We start from the raw sequence: 23,740 nt of genomic DNA on the forward strand, positions 1-23,740 counted from the left end.
TGGACAACAACCATCCTGAAGGTTGTCCCTATTAGCAATTCCTCTTTTGATTCAGATAAACCTTTGGGATTCTGTGCACATTCATCAAATAGTTTATATTTTTCTCTGACATCCCAATTTACCGCTTTCATATGTAATTCAATGCGCTTTCCTGGCCTGAAGGACAACTTTGTGTTTACTCACGGAGGATGAAAAGTACACACAGTCAGACTTAATGTTGCACAAGAATTAAAACAAAGGAGAGCATTTTACTTATTTATTGTCCTGCTCATGTGTTTTTTTTCTTGTCCTTGAGTCAAGGAAATCACATGGTAAATCAGTTATCAATTTACCACCATCATTATGAACAGTAACTGGGTTGTGCAAACTTTGGGGCTGGAAACTCACAACAGCTACTGCTAAACAGTGAATAACAACATAAAATAATGAAAGCAGTCATATCTTGTCCAACTTAGACTGTTGATGAAGAAATCCACATGTCAACCACTTATAAGAAAAAGCAGAGCAGGGGAAATGAAATGCTTATTGCATTTTAGAGAGACCTGGGGGTTGATGTTGTACCTAAATTGTTAAAGAATTGCAAGCCAACATGTTTAGACCAGAAAATAATACAAAATACACACTGAAATATTACAAAAATAATTGCCTTGGTAACATAATTTGAGGCAAATGGCACATGTTTTTGTTGACTGGGCATTTTGTTGTATGTTCCTACTGCAAAGCAAGGAATAGGAATGTCATGATACCAAAAATGTGGTACCAATATCATTGAAATCCCATGACTGTTGATACCAAATTTGTTACCATTGCAAAAAGGCGTGCTAACACACACACAAACCTCAGCACACAGAGTCACCAAGCCGGGTTTCAGTCAAGCACCGTGCAGCCGAGCATGAAAAGTCCGAGCTGCCCCGTTGATGAGCAGCAGATCAGTTTTTGGCCAGAGATGTTCAGCAGTTCTTTTCTTGTGAAATTAATCGTGTTGCCAATGGTGGAGCAGAGAACCGAGGCAGTCAATCCCAGCTGTACATAGAAGAAACCTTTGTAACTTAACTAGTTAGCATGCTTTAGTTCGACGCCCTTGTAGAAAAGACCTGGCTTGGAAGTCACAGCGAAAAATTATCAAAAGGCCTCTAATTAATTTCTGATCTTAAAATCATTAATTATCTTCTTTGAAGAGTGGAGGCAGCGGGACTGCAGTTCACTCCGACACTGTTCAATCTCACTCCACTGCCTCGGCACTAGGTTGTTATCACAGCTGCAGCTCTGGTTTGTTTTACTTATCTTTTCTACACTTTTGCATTCTGAAATGTGATGGATCATGTCAGTGGGTTATAGCCCATTTTATAAATCACAAATACTTTACATTTCTACTGTCATTCCATAGTCTTTAAATCATTTGAAGTAAGATAACTCTGGATAGTTCATCCATAACAGGAATTATTTATCATTAGAAGTTATGAGTTTTATATATAGGTTTTTTCTTTGGTAAATCAAGTGGTTTGGAGGAGTAAATCCCCAGAAGTACTTTACAGTATTTACAGTGCTGGTAACCTTTTTAATATCAAAGGCCAATGAGTTATTTATTAAGTTTTATTTTGTTATGTTTTCTTTGCATTTTTATTCGAGCTTCAACGGTGCCTTTCACTTCGCAGTTTTATATCTCGAGGTTGTCATTTTGTTTTGATGAGATAAGTTTGTACAGTATATTTGAATTCTGTCTAATCGAATTCAATACTCTGCAAGAGAGAAAATTGAATTAGACTAATAGCCTGTGTTAGTGGATGGGCACATTCATTTCTGGGAGATTATTGTATTGAAATTACTGTATTTATTCTTGGAATGTAGTGCTATTTGGTTCGAGGATGCCGTACAGACTGTGGGAAAAAAGACGTGGACAGTCATGTCAAATGAAGTGTTTGTTTTCAAAGAGTCTGCCCGCGGGCAACAAATGCCTGGCTCTGGGCCTGTGAGACACATTTTCACATCATGAGGAGTGGCAGAAGCACCAGGAAAACAAACAAACGACAAAACCCAGAATGCATGGGACGTCATTAACTAGTACGATATAACGTGAAACCAAATGTAGGAAGGAAATGAAGGCAAATTCACAAAAATGTGAAAAATAAAATACTATAAGCAGTAACATGTCAGTGAATTTGGAAAGATGTATGTACGAACAAGAATGACAAAATTTAGAAGAATGCAAACTTCCACCAAGGCCCACGAGTCCCAACAAAATTGCACACACTCATAGATATCAGTCCCCTAAATATGTGTTTTTGATCAAGATATGCATTTTTATTACCTGGAAAATTGGTGAAAATGGCAGAAACAGCCTATTTGAATTGTTCAAGGAATTTGGATTGTCCATATCCAAACAAAAATTGAATGGGTTCTTTCTTAGCTCATGTCACACCCTTCCATCGAGTTTTAAGGAAATCTATTGAGTAGACAAACCAACCGACAAACGCACACATAAACAAACTCCTTGGTGGATCAGTGTAATGTTAAGTACAGTCAAGAACATCTATCTATCTATATCTATCTACAGACTGCCATTGCACTCAGGTGATAAACGACGGCCCTTGTGTAACACACGATCAGTCGAAACACCAACAAAGCTCGTATGTCTATCACAAACTATCACGATGGTCATGAACCTAACGCTTTGCTGCTGCAGTCCAGCGGACGTTCACACAAACCTCCCCGTCCTGGGAGCCGGCTCTAGCGCGGACCTGGCAGACGGGGATGTTCTGACAGATGGCTGCTCGGCAGGAGCATCTTGTTAAGGTGCGGCAGCCAGATCATGTCCATCTGTTGGCGGACACTGCGAATGCTCTCGACGATGCCTGAATCTGTGGGGGGAACGCAATAGCCAGGTGTGCAAGGACAAAGTGGGAAGAGAAGGTGCAGAGCAGGGACTGTGTGTTCACCGGATGTAGTGGGAGAATAAGTTTTCTCTCCTAAATTTGTCCAAGGTCAGAGATGTTTCTGGAATGGGGATTTAAGATTAATACTAAAACTGAGTATATAATTTAAGGTCATATTGCTCCAAAGCCTGTTACATAATAGGGTTAGGGTTAAGCCTCATGAGAGATTATGGATTCTACTACTCAGTCAAATAATGAAATATAAATGGAATTCTTTTTTTTCTTCCATGTATACATATTTCTAATTTGTTTGTTTCCACCCAATATGCTCAGGCATAACTTGAACATAAGGAGGCAAAAGCAGCAGTGTGAAGTGAAGTGTGGTTAGTGAGACTCTGCTTTTTCTGCATCAACAAAAAAAGACTCAATCTCAATCAATACTGTTATTGAAAAACCAATAAGTGCCAGAAATCCATGCATGTCTGCTATGAGGTCCCACAATTACTCCTTGTGTGTGTCTGTGCGTGTGTGAGAGAGAGGGAGAGAGAGTTTTCATCCTATTCAGTGGATAACCACACTGGGAATAAAGTGTGGAGGTTGGTTTGGCGAGACAACAAACAGCAACCACAACAGCTCACTATGATCTAACCTAGGGCTCAATGTCTCCTCAAGGAAAAAAAAACCAATGTACAGTATTCTCAATATAAACACAAGATACACATTGGCACATTGGAGTGAATGAAAAATACACATACGCAGAAACAGAAGTTACCTGATTGTAACTCCAGTTCTTTGTTAAAAGACGGCAAGCAAATGAAAGACTGCAAATGTCAGCTACTGCACAGCATATATATATGAATGGTGATATGGTCCAATCTTGTTTACTGTACATCCTACAATGGTGCTTTCAATATATGACATTTCATTCAATTTCAATTTCTATGAAATAGAATGAAACACTGAGCTATAAGTTATAACCTGTGCCCCACAGGTAAAGCTGTTACCATTTAACCTACACTCACTACAATCCATCTTCATTTTGGTGACCCCTCTTACTTTATTACAAGTCAAACTTCATTCATCCAATATTTGAACAGATTTCATTTCTTTACAATGAGGATTACAACCTCAGAGCGGCGAGCATTGCTGTAAACTCTTCTCAACTGTATCTTCAGAAATGGGAACATAAAAATAGTGATTTTCTCATTCACGGAATCCTGAAATTACATTTATTTATAATTCATTTTTCTCCAAAACAAATGATATGCCCTTAGATGGTTGTATTGAACACTTTTCATACAATCCTCAATATTTGTCAAAAACAACAGCAACAAAAAAACAAAACAACTAAAGATGTAAACATTTTTCACAGTGCGTCTGAAACTTCACTTACAACAATGATAATAATTTCAATAATTATAATGTCATAATATTTTAAAACCTATTTAGATAGATAGACAGACTTTTCCCTCCATATACAAACATACATAGATGTACAACACATTACATTCAGCCTTATTTGTGTCTTAAAAGCTGGTCGGTTTTGGAAAACTTGTGTGTATTTGTATCCACATAATGCCAGCGTCATACAATGCAGTCTACATTTGCAAATCTCCCGAGAACTGGGCGTTTGCTTTGCCCAAGATAAAAGGGGAGATGTTGCATATCTCCAATTCAAACTGAGCAACAACAGCCACAAATACATTCCAAGATTAACTGGGAGGTAGAAATGGTCACCTTCATAGAAACTGCATATACAATTACTTACATAATTTCCCACTTTGATTATTACAACAACACCATAGTGGGAGATGAAATTTAAGTAATAATCCAAAGTAATGGCCATTATTTTGAGGCTGTGTAATATTACTAATCCTGCTATCAAGACATAAGTCCAGGTAAGTTTATGCTTCTCTTGCAAAACTATATGAGGGTTAAAAGAAAGTAGATTCCAGCTGCAGTGAGTGAGGCCACAAACCTGGAAGCTGTTTTGTAGGAAATCCTTTTATAAGAAAAACATGGAAACACTTTTCCATGCCACAAGTCAGAAGCTGAAATAACAAAAATAAAATCCATCTCCTCATTTCGAGGAAGTGCAAAGGCTTTTGTCCATCCCCTTTTCACACACTTAAGCTGATATTCATGATAATATAAGAATTAAATTAGGCATCTGGTCAAACATCATATCTATACACATGCAAAGCAATGTCTATATGAAATCCCTGACGTCTGATAAATATATACATTTTTTTGAATGAGTGAAGCCAGTGGAAATTACTTTGCTGGGAATGGCTAGTGATACAGTATATACACCCAGGTACTTGCAGTATTTGTTCCTTGAGTAGAACAGAAAAATAGAAAAAAAAAAAGTCATCAGAATCTGATTTTCACATTTGAGTTTCCTGGTTTGTATGTCCATCTTTGCTCAGGAACAAAGTCCTGTTCCTCCAGAAAGGGACTGAAAGCCAAGTAATTGATATGCATGTTCTATTCATCATCACCTACAGTATTTATAGGTAGAAAAATACAAGTGTCCAATACAACATTTGAACAGAACCTTTGGTTCCAGCGTGACAAGAGTGAAATTCCTTTGCACTTCTCATATCCTAGAGCTTTTACACCCCCTTTCTCCTCGGCGTCAAAGCCAACTTAAAACCAGGATCATTCTTGACACACCACAGTGGCAAGTTTTTTTTGAACAGAAACAGTTATCAGCTCTACCCTGTGCATCCATGGCGGTGTAAGAATAGCTGTGAGTTAACTGAAAGAAATATATACTCCAGATAGAAAAATCGACTCTCTATGTCAGTGGAAAGGTCTGTTTGTCTTTGCAAACGCTGCATGTTTTTACAGCAGTGAGGCTTTCTTCCATGTAGATGTATAAGCACTGCACCGGAACTAACTCGGGCTAGCGACAGCCTGAGGCTTCCTTTACTTCATCTGATAACTTAGCCCTATAGACCCAAACTTCAACGGCACACCTCTGGGTTGTGATCCAATCATTTTATCCTCCTCCTCAACGTTGGGAAAGTAGAAACGGGAGAAATTACCCATTCAGGTTCCCACCAATGAGACAATTTAAATGGGAAAGTTGTCTCTGATGATGTGTTTTTTCGCAGGAGCCGTCTGCGTCGATGTAGTGGCGTCACCGGGGAGAATTTGGGGGGCAGTGTTTTTTTCATGCAGCGCTAATATTGGTCTGACCACGGCCTAAGCCCATAGCTAAAAGGCCAATAAGCTCTGAATAAACATGGGTCTCACCCCAAAGCCTGGAGATTCTGTGAAACGCTCAATTGAGAGTATTAGTTCAAGTGGCAAAGGTGGTTTATTGTCAGGTGTTTTGTGGAAACTGCAAACAGCTGCAATCTTTCCTCTCACCTTGGTAACGCGATGAGTCATTACATGGCATGAAAGTCATGCCAGTCAACCACAACATGCGCTCGAGCAGATCTAATTAATGTCCGTGGCAGGTCTTTTGTTCTCACAGCGTAGGTCATCAACTGGAAGTGAGGGGGAACAGCAAAAAACTGCTTATTGGACAAATTCTGTGGTCAAGCTCAATTATGCTTGCTGGGCATTTTTTTGATGGTGGGATAATTTTGGCAGATGCTGAGGCAAAGACCGGTGTCTCATGTAGCGAATCTTTTTACAGAAAATCAGGCTCTCTGCTTTTCAAAGAGGCAAGAGGAGCAATGAAGGCAAGTGGCCTTTATCCATGCATAGACATAGTTTATTTTCTCCTCCTTTTGCTATATCCTATAATGGCTTGATGTTTAATATGCACATTTCAGATTCTTTGCTGTATGTGTATCTGGCCTAAAAGAATTTGCTGGTACATTGTTAGCTTCTTTTTTAAGGACCTGCATGCTTGTGTTCCTGCCTTACGAAAGTACATGCTCACAGAGGCATATTATATATATATATATATATATATAAACACGCGCACACACGCACTGTCTTCTCTCATGTTCACGCACACACATATAAGCTTCACTGACGGTAATCTGAGCACAACAAAAGATAATTCCAGTTTATTACTTATTTTCATAGATTTTCAGCACTTGTTGCTGTTGGTTACTCAGTATATTTGAAAAACGAATCTGTTAATTGCTTGATTTTACGAATGTAGCAACAAAGCGTAAATGTAATCAGATGAGCGGTAGAAGTTTGACCCCATACAGGTTTTAAGCAAAGCCCTGATTAGACAAATGTTTTTAAAGGAGAAAATGGAGGCAACGTTTATTTCCCACCAGAGTTTGCAGAAAGACCTTCTGGCAACTTTGAGCTGTTGAATTTGGTTACACACACTGTGTTTCTCTTCATTTGCGGATTGTTTGGATTCTTTTAAACCCCAAATGAACATGAAGCTTCTTCTTTTATACGTGCACTTTGGGTTTGAAATAGCTGAAACACTGGTGTGTTTATAACCTGGTCATCATCTGACTGATGGTTATTCGTTTTACACTCCACTTACAACCTCCTTCTAGATAAATATGTTGCCTCTTTTAGATAAACACTACATTCATTTGTAAAAATAAGACAGAATCAAATTTTAAAAATGCTCAAATTCAAAAATGTGTTAAATGTTTTGTACAATTTGAAATGTGTAGATTATTTCACACAGACCTCCGAAACGGTACATTTTGGTTTCATGCTCAAACTGCTTTTCTGTCGCTATCTTGAGGATTAGCGGACCCCTGCTTCTAAAATTCAGCCATGTCTTCTGCCCTGGACTAATTAGGCATGATGGACATTGGCAGCTCCTCACTACGGAAGAATCAATCTACTGTAACAACCCTGGGGTGAAATGTCCATGTTCATTTTTCTACACATGTAGGCTCACTAAGCCAAATCTTTACCACAGGGGTTCATTCTTAACAACGTTAAGAATGAAGAGGCCACCCCACTGTGGCTAAAGTAATGAGGCTTAATTCAAATCTTTTCTCTATTATCTTCTGCAATGAGCAGACAACACCAATTTTCTTTTCCATAACAACAATAACCCTGTGGTTCTTTCAATTGAAGCATGCATGAATAAATACTTCTAACATCTAATACAGTACCCCTATAATAAATACATAAAAAGTAGCTCAGGGAGTACAGAGTTTCAGTATCAGCTCCTCCCTCTAAATCCAGCTTGAATTCTGTGGATTCTCTGTCTAGTTTGCTGAAAGCTGATCAGAAAATGTGATCAAGTTGATTCGACGTACACGTCTGTTGTTGCATGTTGGCAGTTTGGCTCATTTATCCTTCTATATTGGCTTTTAACTGTGCAACCATGTTTTTGGCAGTATCACATATTTGAGGCATTAAGAAAGTTCAAAAGGTTTTCTCAAACTTTGACCTTCCCTTTAGTCAATCCTGATCTTTTTTGTTTTTAATTACATTTTCATTTTTTCCCACACCGTGCAAGTAGTGTCTTTCAACCTTCATTTTTACTGTCTCTTTGTCTCCTGTCATATTTTTTTTTTGTACCTCCTCACTGTCCGGGTGTGTTTGTTTGTCTAGAGGAAGTCGCTCTGCAACTCGTTGGAGAGCTGACTGACGGCCACCTCATTCTGCAGAGATCCTTTAAGTATCCTGGCAGTCTGCTGGGGGCTGCTGTCGGCCGGGTTCTCTCTTGTACCAATGACAGCTTCAGGGCAAGGGCAGTGTCTGCAGGTCCTGTGGCTCTCTGGCAGCCCATTGGAAAACCTTGTAGAGTTGCATACTTCTTTGTGATGAGACTGCCTGCAAGTTCCCTTCTGCGTGCCACAGAGTGTCGTTCTGCACAGGGCCATATCGCGACACAGAGACTTGCGGAAGTTGGGCTTGAAGAACAGGTAGACAATAGGGTTGTATATGGTGGAGGACTTGGCAAAAATCGCTGCCAGAGCAAAAGCCATGGGTGGTACAGCTGCTGGGTTACCAAACCCTGCCCACATGGACACAATAGCATATGGACTCCATGCTGTCAGGAAACCGGTGCAAACTGCCAAAGAAAGCTGAAAAGAGACACGGCAAAATATATCTTGGTCATTTACACATATTTATTTATGAATATTTTGCAGAGTAGTGTTGGAAAGGCAACCTGCGGTATGCATTTACCTTAATGATGAGTGCATGCGCATTGGTGATCTTGTTCTGCGGGGACATATGCTGCTGCACAGCCTGGCGGGAGCCCCTGACGGTCAGAAGGATGAATGTGTAGGACAGGAAGATGACAGTGCAGGGGACGATGTAGCAGAAGAAGAAGAGGCAGATGATGTAGGTCATAGCTGCGGTGTTTTGGCTGGGCGCGTACCAGTCGATGCAGCATGCTGTGCCGTAGGGCTCTGCCCCGTACTCTCCCCAGCCCGACAGGGGCCCCACAGCAAAGACTCCAGCGTAGCACCAGACCCCAGCAACCAGCAGGCTAGCGTGGCTGTACGAAAACTTGTTACCTGAGGAATGTAACCCGGGCAGAGGAAGAAGAGGGTGAGTTGAGGGAGTGTTTACTGACAGATGGGGATAAAGATGAGGGACACAGAAATGACAGCATTGCTACAATATGCTACTGAAGCATATTGATTCTGATTACCCGATGCTGCTGAGGATGAATGAGTGAGAGGAGAAGAGAGAGGGAGACAGACAGAGTCAGATTGAAAAGATATTGTGCAATGAGTGACGGAGAACGTCTCCCTATGGGATGGACAACTAGATGTGATAAAGACAACAATCCTTTCCTTTGCCCCCACCAATGCATATTCTGACATGACTGTTCGGATAAGAGGTCACATGGCCCATAGGAATGCACAAGTGATGTGAGTTATCTTCGTAATGTCAGGGCCCCAGACATAAACATTATGCTGTGTGCATAAGGAGAGCTGCATGGCATGTTTACTTAGAGGTTAAAAGTATGTGAGAAAAAAACTGTAGACAAACCATTTTTCCTTTACTCTCCACAGTCTGAGCACTGAACACAAAAGACCTCATATGAGGAAACACAGTCACAACTATCTGTCAGTATTAGCTGATTATTTTCTTCCCTAGGGCGACATTTGTGTGGATCATGATTTTATTTTTCTTGTGAGTAATCACGGATCCCTTTTTTTACATTTACTCACTCATTCCTTCATAATATATGCAGGAGGACTGGACTTTTAGATCTGGTCAAGAAATTGCAAAAGGAAATCTGTCATGAACTGAATAGACTTTGCTGTTCACGTTAACATAAAATGTCACCAGTAAGATGGCTACTTCCTAACATCTATAGTCACAGTGTTATCTTTCTCCACTCACAAGAAGTCCTTTCAGTGATGATGTGATATATGATGTTTTGCAACAATAATACATCTTATAGTTGCACAGTTTATTTTGCATTCATGCAGAATTTCTGGTCATGGTAGAATGATTGGTGAAGCACTTTCTTGTTATTATGCTCATGTGCTACAATGTGAATGAGGGAGTCCATGGAAAAAGCTTCTTCAGTAACACAGGGAGCTTATCTAAGGTACCATACAGCCTCTTGAGATGTCATCCCCTCTTACAGTTCACACTGAGGCTTGAGTGGTGGTGAAAAAGCCTTCTAGAAATTGCTGAACTGTTTGGTTCTTGCGAAAAGGGCTGTTAGCTATTTCAGATAGCTTTCAGGTGATGTGAAGCCTCACTTCACCAAGCAAACTCTCCATCTATCTGAGTGGCACATTAAGGATATGATTTTGAACAAAAGCCCTCAAACGTGCTCTTACATTTTCAATTTGGATGCAGCAAAATGTTGATGCCGACTCAGATACCTCAACTCGCTGCCAACATCACCCACCGATCTGACACCAGCTCTCCGAGTTCAATGTGCTACAGTGGAATCATTTTTTAAGGGATTATTTTGGGGGCATTTTGCCTTTTATCTTATCTTAGGTAGGAAATGTGGGGAGAGAGAGAGAGAGAGAGAGAGAGACGGAGTTGGGTGAGAATTGTAACAAGGGTTGAATCATGAAGGAGTCATGGAGGCTGTGGTTTTGTGGTGTGCGCCACAACCATTCAACAACCCCTGAAATAATTTTCACGTGAGATAACACAAGGGATTCTTTCCCAGTTTTGGTTCACTCTCATAGAACTGTTTTTGGCCCCCGCTGACAGCTGTTTTCAGGGAAAAAACAATAACCCCACTAAAACCCACTATTTGCTCTGCACCAAAACAGCCAACATGGTTAGCGACAAGCTGGTGAATATATCCGTGAGCATTTAGCAGTTAGAAGGACAGATGTTTCCCTCAGGAGTTGAGTGCACCTGATCTTTGCAGTACCCACTATGTAGCAATAGTTTTGGTTCCTGCGTTGCAGAGGGAGGTGCAGTCGGGCCATGGATTTGTACTGTTTGGAAATGTCCATTACCAGCTTTTACCCTTTAGTCCACCACGGCCATGCGTGCACACTGCCAAATATTATGAGTGTGAGTGAGATCTGTTAGAGCTTGATGGTACATGAAAGGCCTCAATTTTCACAGCCAATGACACTTATCACCGGGGCAGATGTCCCACATTGATTCTGTTGTGCGGTAAATGCAAGTCAATCCTCTTTAACTGCAAAGCAAGTCCCTTTTCACTCTCCGTTATTCATGCCCCACCTCCCTCCTGTTAGACCCTCTAATTAAGTGAACCACTGAGTGGTTGGATGAGTGTAGGACCCGTCTTCCCCCTTTGATCCAGCGCTCACATGTTCATCAGCGCTCATGGGTGGCTGCAAATTAAACCTAACCAGAACTACTGAATCGATGCGCTGTTATTAGATCAGCAAGTTCAGGGTAATTTGCCCAGCAGGGGTGTATTACGAAAAGCAATATCAACGTGAGGTGGAAAACTAGGAACCAATAAAAGAGACTAAGGAAGAAGCACAATCTGTTACGCTCTCCCATCTCCTTAATGCGCCGTCCCTTCTGCTGTCTTTTAGTTCTCCTCTGCATGCAGGCCCACACCCGTTCCTGAACAACATACTAAAACTCGAACAAGGAAATTCTTCTGTCGATTGAAAGTCTGTGCAGATCTTACTTTACTTTTCTTATTTTGTCAGAATTTGATATTCAGACTCAATCGCACAAACAATTGGGAGAAATGTTTAAAAAGGCAAAGCAGTTTGTTAACTTGGAATGTTGTCCTACCAGTTCTATGAAGACCTGGTCAATTTGTGGCGTCTCGATATGCTTTGGATAATAGTCCCAGTCGCATATGTTTTCACACAGTCAGTTTTATTTTTCCTTTTTCGACAGCAGTGTAGAAGCTTTTTCATATTTGACAAAAACATTTACTGATTTCTGAGAGTAAAAAAGAAAAAGACTAAACCAGATGTTATTGTCCCTCGACAAATGAGTAACCCATGGTGAAATTTGATGCAACACTTCTTCCTATAAACCCACTCCACTCCTTTAACATTTACAGATACTTTTAATAGGAAAACTGTTTGGTCATTGCCTGGCTTCATCTTTGCATAAAAATAAACTCAATTTACAGCAAAAAAAAAATAAGTCGTAGCAGCAGAAGCAATATGGTATTTGGCTGTTAGACATTTTGATGTTCCCCTTTCCAGGCAAGCAAATAATAACTGCTGAAGTTTTAATACCCATGCCTGCACACAGTGGGAGTTGCTACTTATTTCATTATGTGAGCTCAATTTTTAAGTCTAACAAATAAAATTCAGCTTGGGGCATTAAATCAACGAAATTAAATTAGGTTTTTTAAATTTATTTATTGTTGTTTCCATCTGTATCTGATTCATGGGCAAAACATTTACCTTTTTCAGGCACCACCAGGCAAGTAGACTTAAGTGTTGATTGTCGAAAGAAATGGTTAGTGGTCTGGAGCTAAATGTGAATGATCTCAATAACAGTAATAGTAAAAAACTGTAATTGTTTGTGTTTGAGACGCAAAGATGCAAAAACACTGAACAGATGCTCCCATTAAGACAATCACGTCAAACAACTTTTAAACAATATTCAGCAGGCAATATTTTGCATGCATCCAAAAAGATAAGAGAATTGTATTTGGAAAAATTAAATTTTTTAAATTTTTTTAATTAACTTTTTGCCATTTTACCTACACACATGGGATGTGCATAAACTAATGGTCTGTTCGGATAAAACGCAAAGATAATTCTTGTGTCACGTTACTTGTGCAAGTCTGGCGTTATACTGTGAACGTCAGTGACGTTGGGAGAAATTCAACACCGATTAGCTTCACAACATCGCGGCACTCACCGTTTTTTGCTCCAGTTCATATATTGTGTGAAGCAGATGACATGAATTTGCGTCACTCGTGTCGCCTGGTGCGAATGATGCTATTTATGATAAGTGGTGCAGGTACAAGGGTTTGGTGCAGTTGCCTTGGAACATTTGTCTCAGAGAAAAGAAAGCGATAGTGGCAGGTTCAGGTTAACATCACTGTGTTTACAGGATGCATGGGTTGCCGGTGTTTGGACATCAAACAGCACACAATCACTGTAGTTGTTGGTTAAACGGAAGCAGATGAACTTGAAGCCTAAAATTTCACTTTGGCTCACATTTGATCAAGAAAAGCGAGGTAAATAAATCTGGTCTTGTTTGTTTGTTTGACAGCATGCTTACACAAATTATGTTCTGAAATTGTAGGTCATTTATTGTGTGGTTTCACAGTGTGTCTGAAAGTGGCATACATCTGTACAAGGTTCTTTCCATGGAAATCTCATAAAAGCATCATTATATTAACTCATTTGAATTTCAAACACTTATTTGTGCGGCTTGTCCTCTCTGGGATTTTTCAGACAAGAGGAGCCTTTAAAAAAAAAACACAGCCTTGAAATGTATTATCATATGCCTATTAGCAGCAACTACTGAACCTACATGTACTGGAGACTGGAATAGATTTCTAATGCTATTGAAAAGTTCTTTCAGACTACTCACATTTGAAATATTTATTGCAGCAGCAGAACAAATATTACCCCTATCGTATCACTCCCTGCAGTTATAACCTCCCAGCCGGGGCCTTGGGCCCGTGCGCAGGCGGCGATGGGGCTGAAAGAACAAGCCGCAATGCTGATGCAGGGCAACCCTGTTATAGACAGGGAGATATTGGAGATACAAATTTTTCAAAGCCCTGAGAAGTTGGATACAGACAAAAGCTCGGTTGGTTCAGTTGTGACATGTGCATGAACAGTGAGCATAGTTCACTGTCTATCAGATCGTTCAGGCTGCCAGCCCCACATTCCTGTTTCCCTCTGCCACAGGCTGCTGTTAGGAGTTTTTTGCTAATGTCTTCCTTCACCACATCTGCCTAATTCTATTATCTTTCCAAGTATTAAACTTTATCTGGGCATTGAAATTGTACACATACCTCCCTGTCAAGTGCTACCAGTGCTCACATTTGCATATTAGCTGTTTGAAATGAATTATGATTTATGTCGTATGGTTGATTGGTGCTATGACACATATTATAATTTCTAGAAAAAGATTTTAAAAAATTAAAATCTAATGAGGGTATAATGAGCAAATTTAGGCAGACTAATGATTCTTGGAAAAACTGAAATTGAATTATCACCTGCAAAATCATTAGTTAATAGCAATTTCTATTAATATGATTAATATTTGTATTCAAACAGTCTATTAAAAATAAGAAAAGAAATGATATGATGATATGAACTCAATTACAACTTTCCGTGCTGTTAAGGGAGATTTGGATTAGATTCAGTTATTTAAATAAATCCTCAATGGCTCAACAATAATTATGCTCAGGCGCAATTTGCTGCTTGAACAGTTTGCAATCATACCAAAATGCAGCAAAAGTAGCTCAGCATCAAAAGCCTGGAACATTATGACGCTGCCTGATGACAGGGTTGTCACAGATTTACAATGTGGTCACAAAATGCTAATCCTCTGCTTGCCTAATCAATATAGACTAAGGCAGATGAATGCATTGCACGTACAATATCCTTTTACTTTTTGAAAATATGTCTGACATTTTTCTGAACATTTAAGGCTAATATTTTGGAGCTACGCAGTATTTCACTTCTGTGCATAAATGTCTCTGATCTTCGGATGGATAAGTCAAAGCTCCACTTGGTCACCATGGTTTTAAGAGGCAGGGGTAACATCAGTTCGGCAATTTGTGGAGAGTTTACCAGAGAGAGAGCGTAATCCTAATATGATATATTTACTGGAGGTGACGGATGATCACCATGAACCCCTTCAAAAACATGACCTCTTTGCCTCTTTGTTGTGTCTCTGTTTGTTTTTGACATCTTTCTTATGTTTTTTTCTTAACAGTTCCCCTTAAGAATGTCACATTAACTGGTTAATTTGCCTGTTGGGCTCGTCTTTATTTTTACAACATCACATTGCTGATTGCCAGTTCTGCAAACAACCAACATTCCACCTATAACAACCACACTTTGGTTTTTTTTGTGACTAAAAAGGATTTCATCACTCTATTATCTATTTATCAAAGTTAACTTTGCAGATCTTTGGAATGTGGAAGGCTTTTTAGAGCTAATTCAGACAAACAGAAGGACATGGAAACCTGACGCAGAGTCGGGTTGAAACACAGGTCTTTTCTGCTGCAAGGCAACAACACTGACTGCTGAGTAACTAACTGAGGGTGCAGACTTATATAACACATCCCTCTACGCATTAAAGGTCATTATTGAACTTGGAAAAAGTCATTTTTCAGAAAAACAACATCCACTTATTAGCACTCTCCAGAGCTTGAAACTGTATCACATGGTCCTCATCAGTGCACAGGGTTTACTCAGTTGTCATGGGCAAGCATCTGTCCACATGCGAGCTCAGTGATTTGTCCAAACATTATCACTTGTTGGACCTTTTGTCCACGTGAACGTATAAATTAGGCATGATCAGTTTGTCTTGCATGTCAACAGATCCGTCGTCTTGGAAACTGAAAAAACTCTAACTGATGAAGCTCAAGAGAAAGCACGCAAGCAGCCTAGAAAAAGAACGGTGAGTTTGATTTGTGTTGTCCTACAAATTCCTATCATTCAATTAACATTCTACACAGACGTTGAGAAGGTGTAAACGTAACTGTCATGAATCACCTTTATTTCTCCCATGTTTTATTGCCCCGGTGAGCAGTGTGTGAAAGTTGCCTCTACAGGATCTGTCCTCTGAGACACCAGCAGATGTATTAGCTGTCATTCTCCCGGCCTTGTTAGAGTGACAGTGAAAAGGTCCCAATGGTTTCAGCTCAGTCATACAAAAGGCACATTGAGCTGCTGTAGCATTCACCTGAACGCCAGTCCATTCAACCACTTAAAGACATGTGCACATGAGAAAGTGGCATTCAATGAAAACAATCGTCTGTTTATGGTAGCTGTTACTGTGTACCTCCTATTATGAAACTGCTAGAGTACATACAGTTTATTATGTCATTATTTTTTATTATAAATAGATGTAGACAGATACAGAATGAGTGCGTGGTAAAACACAGTTGTATTATTTGAGAAATTGTAATTGTTTGACAAATACTGTAAACTGATAAAAACTTAAAATGCCCTCATATCTGTTATAAACCATTTGCTAAATGTTTTTATACTCTTTATGAATGCTAGATATGAAAGTAAATGTTATCATCCTATCATTAGTAGAGGCCTTGAAAGCATCTATTTATTTTCATATCCTGCTGTTTAATTAAAGAGGTTAAAAACACGCTGGCCTTTCTGCTTTAATATTCATCTCTTCAGATTCAAGGTTTTTGGCTCACAGGGCAAGGTTAAAAATCCTCAACGGCGTGGCGAATAATACGGCTGAAGGATCCTCTTAGTTCATCAGTGCCAATAAATCAATAGTAGTGACACGTTAAGCAAAAGCTTCTGCTTAGAATAAAATGTCAAATAAAAATAAAATAAAATTCCTGTGATGATGCTCGTTTTACACGTAACACTGAGGCACAGTGTAAAAAGTGTCTGTCTTACCGTAGTTTGTGCAGCAGACCTTGAGCCAGCAGACGCAGGAGAGCACGGTGAGGTTGGTCAGACTGCACAGGCCAAACAAAACGCCACAGAAGGCGTAGACGGTGCACGCCGTTTCAGTGAACAGCCACCTGATCCGAGAGAGAAACAGCGGAGGACATTTTGTCAGTGACTGTCTTCTTCTGTTACACCAAGATGTCTCTGCAAATCCTTCTGGTGAGTTACACAATTCCAGTAGATCACGGGGGAACCCCTTTTTCCCATCAAAGACAATTTTAGTTTTTATAAAATCCACTGCTGGTCATGTTAAATTATTGAACACAAGCATTTTGCACATGTTTTTTGTCTCTGTCCTCGTGAAATATTTTGAGAAAGGTGAGAGTAAGAGTAGCCTCTCTAACGTGATGGCTGTAACTGCCTCTTTGGTGACAGGTCTGACATCAGATGGTCGTGGAGATTGCAACTCCAAAACAACTTGTTCACACAAATCCCTGTCTATTGTTAGTGCTTGTGAAGCAAGTAAATCATCCCTAGTATTAAATTCAGATGTTGTCCAACACACAAAAATGTGTAGTTGGGCTCTGCAGGGGCAACCAGTCATTCCCAAATTCTCCCTCTGAATGAGGTCTCAGCTACTAGCTATTGGATGAATATGGGCTTGTGAAAGCTGCTTGTTGGGCACCAAGCTTCATTGACGAGTGTTAATTCTATCCGAGCACATTTGTTCTTACCACTCATCCACTTTAGCTGCACGTTTCCAGCTGTAAAGACACTTGCGATTGGCCTTTTGCATCACTGCGACCATGTTCCCGCAAACTACAGTAAGTACACTGACTTCATCATTTGTCCATTTGAGAAAAATTGTCATGCAGGTCATATTCATTTGGCTTGCAGGCCATATACGGCCCGGAGGCCGGCGGTTTCCCAGCCATGCAGAAGATGAAACGGGCAATGCATTTCCTGGGCTTGGGTCATTGCTCACCGCAGTGAGCAGTGATGCATTTTGATGCAGTTATGGCACACATATGACAACTATTGGCCGTTCACGCTCAGGGGACAAGAGAAGGAAGCAGTGGAAGCCAGGAGATGTATGCTGTTTACATTCAGTAGTAAATGGTGTAAGGTTGGTCTCGAATGTGGGATGAAGGCTGTTCCAAAAAACAAAAGGAGATGCTTTTCCCTTGGTCCCTACACATTAATGACGGTAGCAAGTAACAAATTATGATTGGTTATTGTGCTTGCAAAAATAATGTTAGTATACTAAAGATTGAATGAATAGAGTAATAGCATTAGAGTAGTGTTTTTTTGGCCTAACCCTTCTTAATAACACATTCTGCTTCCTGGGTAGAGATGTTTGTATTCACATCTTTATCACAGACACAGCACTGTCCTCTTGGATTGACGTTGAGTCAGTACTCTCTAATAGGAGAATATGAACTGCAGAATTATTACTGTAGCAGTGGAGGTAAAATCATTTTGTCGGGCCTGAGAGAAAGGCCACAGTTATTTGGCGTCAATAAACTTTAACAACGAGGTGGGACACGCTTTATGAAGCGTGAGAGATAAAACCTAGGGGCAGTAAGTCCACACATCACCTGTTACTGCTTGTAAAGCTTGAAGCAGCTATAACAGATGTTTTTTTGATAACACTGTATCCCTTGAATATGCACCACCTCCTGGCTTTAGCTTTATAGGGAATTTTTGCTCATTGTTTAGCTGTCTGCCCCAAAGATTTTGCTGGTGTGGTCCCGCCCCACCCGCCTTTCAAACATAATTTTCAACCATAAAGGGCAACAGTCTTGGATTTTGAATCTGAGGGGGGACAAGTCATCCTTTCGCCTGTAGTAATTACACCTTTCCTATTTAGAGACGATGTGGTCACTCACATGTGAGCATAGGCTGAGGGGATAGCCAGTGGAAACAGGGTTGTGGTCATGCCCAGGTCACTGATGGCCAGATTAACCACAAAGTACTCAGCAGGCTTCAGGGAGGACTTCTTCCTAAAGGCCACGAACAGCAGGATCCCATTTCCCAGCACCGACAGCACACCTGGGAGACAGAGGATATGTGTGTGAGCGCACATGAATACAGTTAAAAGGTGCAAACCGAGGGAGGGGGGGGAAAACTCACTCACCAAAGATGGCGTAGATAGTTCCCATGAGGAAGTCATTGTCTTTGGATATGTTGGACACCTGCAGATATGTTTCTGAGGCATTTCCCATCTAGAACCAAGAATGGAGAAACAGACAAACAGACGGGGAAAAGGAAGAAAAATCTTTAAACCTTCGTATTTTGCCTTCAGGCAATTTAAAATAAAACAAGCAAAAACAACTCCGTTATAAATGTAAATCGCGACACCTTAGGCTGTAGCACAACACGTCTTGTGGGTCAGTTACTGTTACAATGTCCTGAAACAAAGCGCAGTTTACCTTTCCCAACCTCATCAATAATGTTTTAAATAGTAAATATGAATTGCACCGCATCTATGATTCTATAATGCATAACTCTCACTACCATTTGAAACCAATGAAAATAAACAATAACCTGCATCACACGAGAGCAGAACTCACATGTAGTTGCGACTCCCTCTCTGTCTTTCTTGTTGACACAATAAACCATGAAGGACATTTATTGGTTCTCCACCTTCTTCTCTTTCATCGACCAATTCAATACCATCCTTCGCTTAAAAATAAAATCCACCTCCTCCTGCAAACCTGGCCCTTTAGTAGCATAGTATTCGTACTGCACATCCATTCAAGCTGTGTGCATGTATATAGCCACATTACTGTTTTAAAACATTAGATTGTGGAAATTGCAGTAAATCGCAAGAGACAATTTCTCTCTTGTTGAGCACACAAATGCGTGTGTCGTTTTTTTTTTATGGGAAAAACAACCGAACTGGTAAAAAGGCTAATTTAATAATTAATTCCTTTAATAATTTAAAGGAACCATGATCCCTGAACAGTCATACTTACATGGAGTGAGTAAAGACAGTAAATTACATAAATAACACATTACGTTAACAACTGCATTAAGAACTACGCTAACAACAAAGTGTTGCGTTTCTAATCAACAGTGTGTAGAACCACACTTAACAACAAAGGTGAATTATGTCACATTCACCACAAGATTAGATTTAATATTACAAAACATTAGGCCAGTAACTGGTTTTACTTCACGGCTGATCGACATCAAGGCTGCAAATATCCTTTTAAAGGGATTTATATTTGGAGATAAAATATAAAATGAAAATGTATTCATAGCATTTATATATTTACTCAGTGACTTCAACTCTTCTTGCAATTTAAAGTGAATCAAGTACAACAAAGGGAGGAGAAATGTCAAATCACCTGGGGTTAAGAGAGCTGCTTGTGGAAAATTCCTAGAAATCCCAATAGAGTCGGGAAAATATCTTCAAAGACAACCAGAGGTGAGGAGATGATTTAAAGATTATTATATGCGGTCCATACAAATCTTGCACAGGTTTGTGCAAAAAACCCATGCCTGTATTTGCCTGTATTTGCATATATATATATATATATATATATATATATATATATATATATATATATATACGCGCGTTTGGACTTTTTAGACTCTTTTTCCGCAGGCAGCTCCGAAAAGAGTCACAAATGTGTGCTGCGTTTAAGTGCTGGCGGACAACTGGGACATCTGGGGTTTCGGTGAATGCGTAATTTCAAAGTGGGAAAAACGATACTACCAGTGTCATGGTTGTCTGGTAATTGGTCCCTAGATTACAATAAAAAAGTGACCAATTATTATTCAAGTGACTCAAGCGTTATATAAATTTCAACATACCAGTTGAAATTTGTTTATTACTTGACTGAGTGAAAGCAAGAGATGTTTTCATTACCCAATAAACACAACTAGGAATTTGAGAGGCAGATTCGGAAGTGGATTCAGATTCAATAAAATGCTATTGAACCCCATCACTAATCCACACTACAGTTAATCTTCACATTATTAAGGCTTTTGCCTCTTATTGCTCTTGTAACCAAAGACGAGCACTGTAATGAAAACCAAGTCCCTCTGCGCTCACCACGTAATACAGGAAGTGTGTCCCCAGCCTAACAAACATAAACAAACTTTAAAAAGTGTGTTCCCATTTCCGAAAAATCACTTGGCAGATGAAGGATTTTCATGTGTGAGTGACATTGACATCATTGTATTGCGGTGATCTTACATAAACATCTGTCAAAGATAAATTTGCCTGTCTGATTACATTATTGCCCACTTCCTCTTCTACTGTCTGCTCTCCTCTCAGCACTGTCATGGAGAACAAGGGGTTTGACTGGAATCACTGTCTGAGAGGATGAAGTCAACAGAGAGACACTTAGGAATGAGAGAGAGACAGAGGAGGAAGTGGGGGGTTGCTGGGTAACGAGAGGGACCCTGGCTCACCCCCATCAGTTTGAGAGTGGGGAAAATTGCAATAAGGGTTAGGGGTTGCAGCTGAATGGTGGAATTGGGGCTTATCAGTGTAGAAGACACCTTGTGACAACTTAAGCCTTGCTGTCACACAGCACAGACACAAAGAGACACGTACTGTACAGAACAGAAAGGAGAGAGGGAAAAATTGGCAAGGAGTGAAAGGAATGTAGAGGCAGTTGTAATAGAATGAGGGGACAAGGAGGACGAGTGTAGGATGAGAGAAATCCCATAACCGGAACTGTCAGAAGCCCCGGATTGAAAGTAGAATGATGGAGATTACCCATAACACAAATGGCACCATAGGATAATGTCAAAATTCTGTGCAAACAACACCGTGCACCAGTGCTCCAGTAGTCAATCGGTTGTCTGAACCATTGCAGTTGTGCCGTACGAGCTCATCAATTCCTTGCATGTTTTTTTCTGACAGGTGCGCATTGCAAAACAGTAACATCAAAAGTCTTGTGTCCACGAGGACAAAACTTACAGGAGTCAGGGCGGAGAGAGGAAGACGCTGTCCAAAGAGATCATTTCTTTCAGGAAGAAACATGACTGCACTGCTAGTTGGTGGTGCCGCATTTCCCATACCTAGGCTGCAACTGGACAGCCTATGTGTATTTGTTGATTTAGATATAGACCCCCAAAATGAAGGGCTCAACTCTCTTAAATTCCCACTAAACTGCACATGGTTCTGGTTCATATGCTGTGGCATTTAGTTTCTCGTGTTTCTTCATCAATCTCATGAAAAGGAAAATTAATCTATCCAGGTAACTGCAACTGTAGCATCAATATTTAAGACATCTTTCAAGTAAATTACCCAAGGGCAACACAACATTTTACAAGGTCAGTGTAATACAAATATGAAATTTCTACTTCAAACAGGAATTAGTGCATGTGCCCTTACGAGTGGAAACCTATCCACATCTCTCTGGAATCACAGAAAAGCTCAGATGAGTCTTTCAAGATTACCTGATAATCACTGGTTCTCTGAGGACATTTAACAATCGTTATGATTGACACGCCTTTTGTAATTAGAAGACAAAAAAAATCAAGCCTTGGAGGTGGAACCGGTAGAAAATGACAAGAAGAAATGGGTCTTTAATGATTGAAGACATGGGGTGTCACCGCTGACCCCTCTGAGATGAGTGATTTTGTCAAAATCCCGCACGCCATGAAATGCTAGAATAGAGTTGAATAAATAAATATGCAGCAGATAGAATGTTATCCCAATCTCCTAATCCTGTCTCTTTTCTTCAGTGGCACAACAAGAAGCCTCCCAAGGACAATGAACTGATAGTGACTGTGCTCAGCATGAGATACATTTTGCAGCACAGTTATACACGACCGTGCATCTGACTGAATGGGACTTCCTCCAGACCGATGGAAGGTTGTGTTTTCTCACCCTCTTCCCTTCCATCTAACTTTCATTCACTCCTCCTTCATATACTCCTCTCCATCTCCTTACCCATTTGTGAAGCATATCCCCCATTTTAAGCCAAACCTGAACTCAAGTGGCTTCCTTTCATCACCTCTTTGCCGCTGACAAACGCCTCTCAAGCAGCACAAAGGTCAAACATTGACATTCTCTCTTGGTGCACTTAGTTTGTGTTAAACATCACAAGCAACTCAAAGCGCTCATCGCCCATCTGTTCACCTCGAGTCCAGCAGGTCCCTACTGAAAAAACACAAGCCTCAGACGTTCGCATATTTGTCTTTATGACAAACAGACCCATGTAGGTGTCTCAAAACAATCAGGCTTCATTCCTCCAAGGAATCGGAAAAAGTCAGAGGTTTAACTTTGAAAAGTTTGAAGAAAGCCAGCAACATCATTCATTTTGTAATGCTTAGAACGAACGTTCCTCCTCCTCCTTCGTTGCTTCTTGTGTCTGCGTTATCCTCCCTATCATCTTTCACTCTGTTCCTATTCAGCCCCGCATGGGGGCTTTGAGAAGCAGCATGCATATTGTACATATGATTAACATATGATTATGTTTTTACATAAAAAAGGTGTGTATGGAGGAATAAAAACATTGCATTTCGATGGGCAACCCATCAGACACCAAGGCAGCATGTGTCACAAACATCAGGCAGGTGTTTGATAAATTGCAAACCTCAAACCTGATTTGTATTACACACCGAAATAAGCTCTCACCGAGAACACAAAGGGTAAACAAACACATCTACACAAAGATAGGACCCCGACAACAGGAGACATCTGAGACAAATCTGTGTGTTAGTATCTCAAAAATCTGTGCAGAGTTTTACAAATCATGTTTCTCTGTTGGTCCCAGATATCATAGTGGTCATGGTTGAATTAGGACAGTGTTCTAAACCCTAATCTGAAACAATCCTCGGTAAGAACTTTTCTACTCTTACTCAACTCTGGGTAGATTGTGCACTGGGATCACTGTACCACACATCATCAGGAGTTGTGATCGTGGGTAGATGTGTCAGTTATTTGTACCTGATCAAATTAAGTAAAGTGTCAATGTTTGTTGTTCCTCCTCAAAGCTG

The 23,740-nt window shown here is 40.2% G+C and overlaps 1 protein-coding gene across 1 annotated transcript in view; it reads right to left on the reverse strand.

Annotated features, from left to right (window-relative positions):
* Positions 1–4,073: 4,073 nt before the first annotated feature.
* opn7b (opsin 7, group member b) overlaps positions 4,074–23,740 on the reverse strand; it is a 39,329-nt gene continuing 19,662 nt past the window's right edge. Inside the window, exons 2-6 of the mRNA XM_035646342.2 lie at positions 18,912–18,999; positions 18,664–18,826; positions 16,781–16,908; positions 8,961–9,295; positions 4,074–8,857 (exon numbers count right to left, since the gene is read on the reverse strand). Of these exons, the coding sequence (XP_035502235.1) occupies positions 8,378–8,857; positions 8,961–9,295; positions 16,781–16,908; positions 18,664–18,826; positions 18,912–18,999 (1,194 nt within the window). The 3' untranslated portion in view covers positions 4,074–8,377. The remainder of the gene's footprint in view (positions 8,858–8,960; positions 9,296–16,780; positions 16,909–18,663; positions 18,827–18,911; positions 19,000–23,740) is intronic.

The sequence above is a fragment of the Scophthalmus maximus genome, chromosome 3, assembly GCF_022379125.1.
Source record: "Scophthalmus maximus strain ysfricsl-2021 chromosome 3, ASM2237912v1, whole genome shotgun sequence".
NCBI lineage: Eukaryota > Metazoa > Chordata > Actinopteri > Pleuronectiformes > Scophthalmidae > Scophthalmus > Scophthalmus maximus.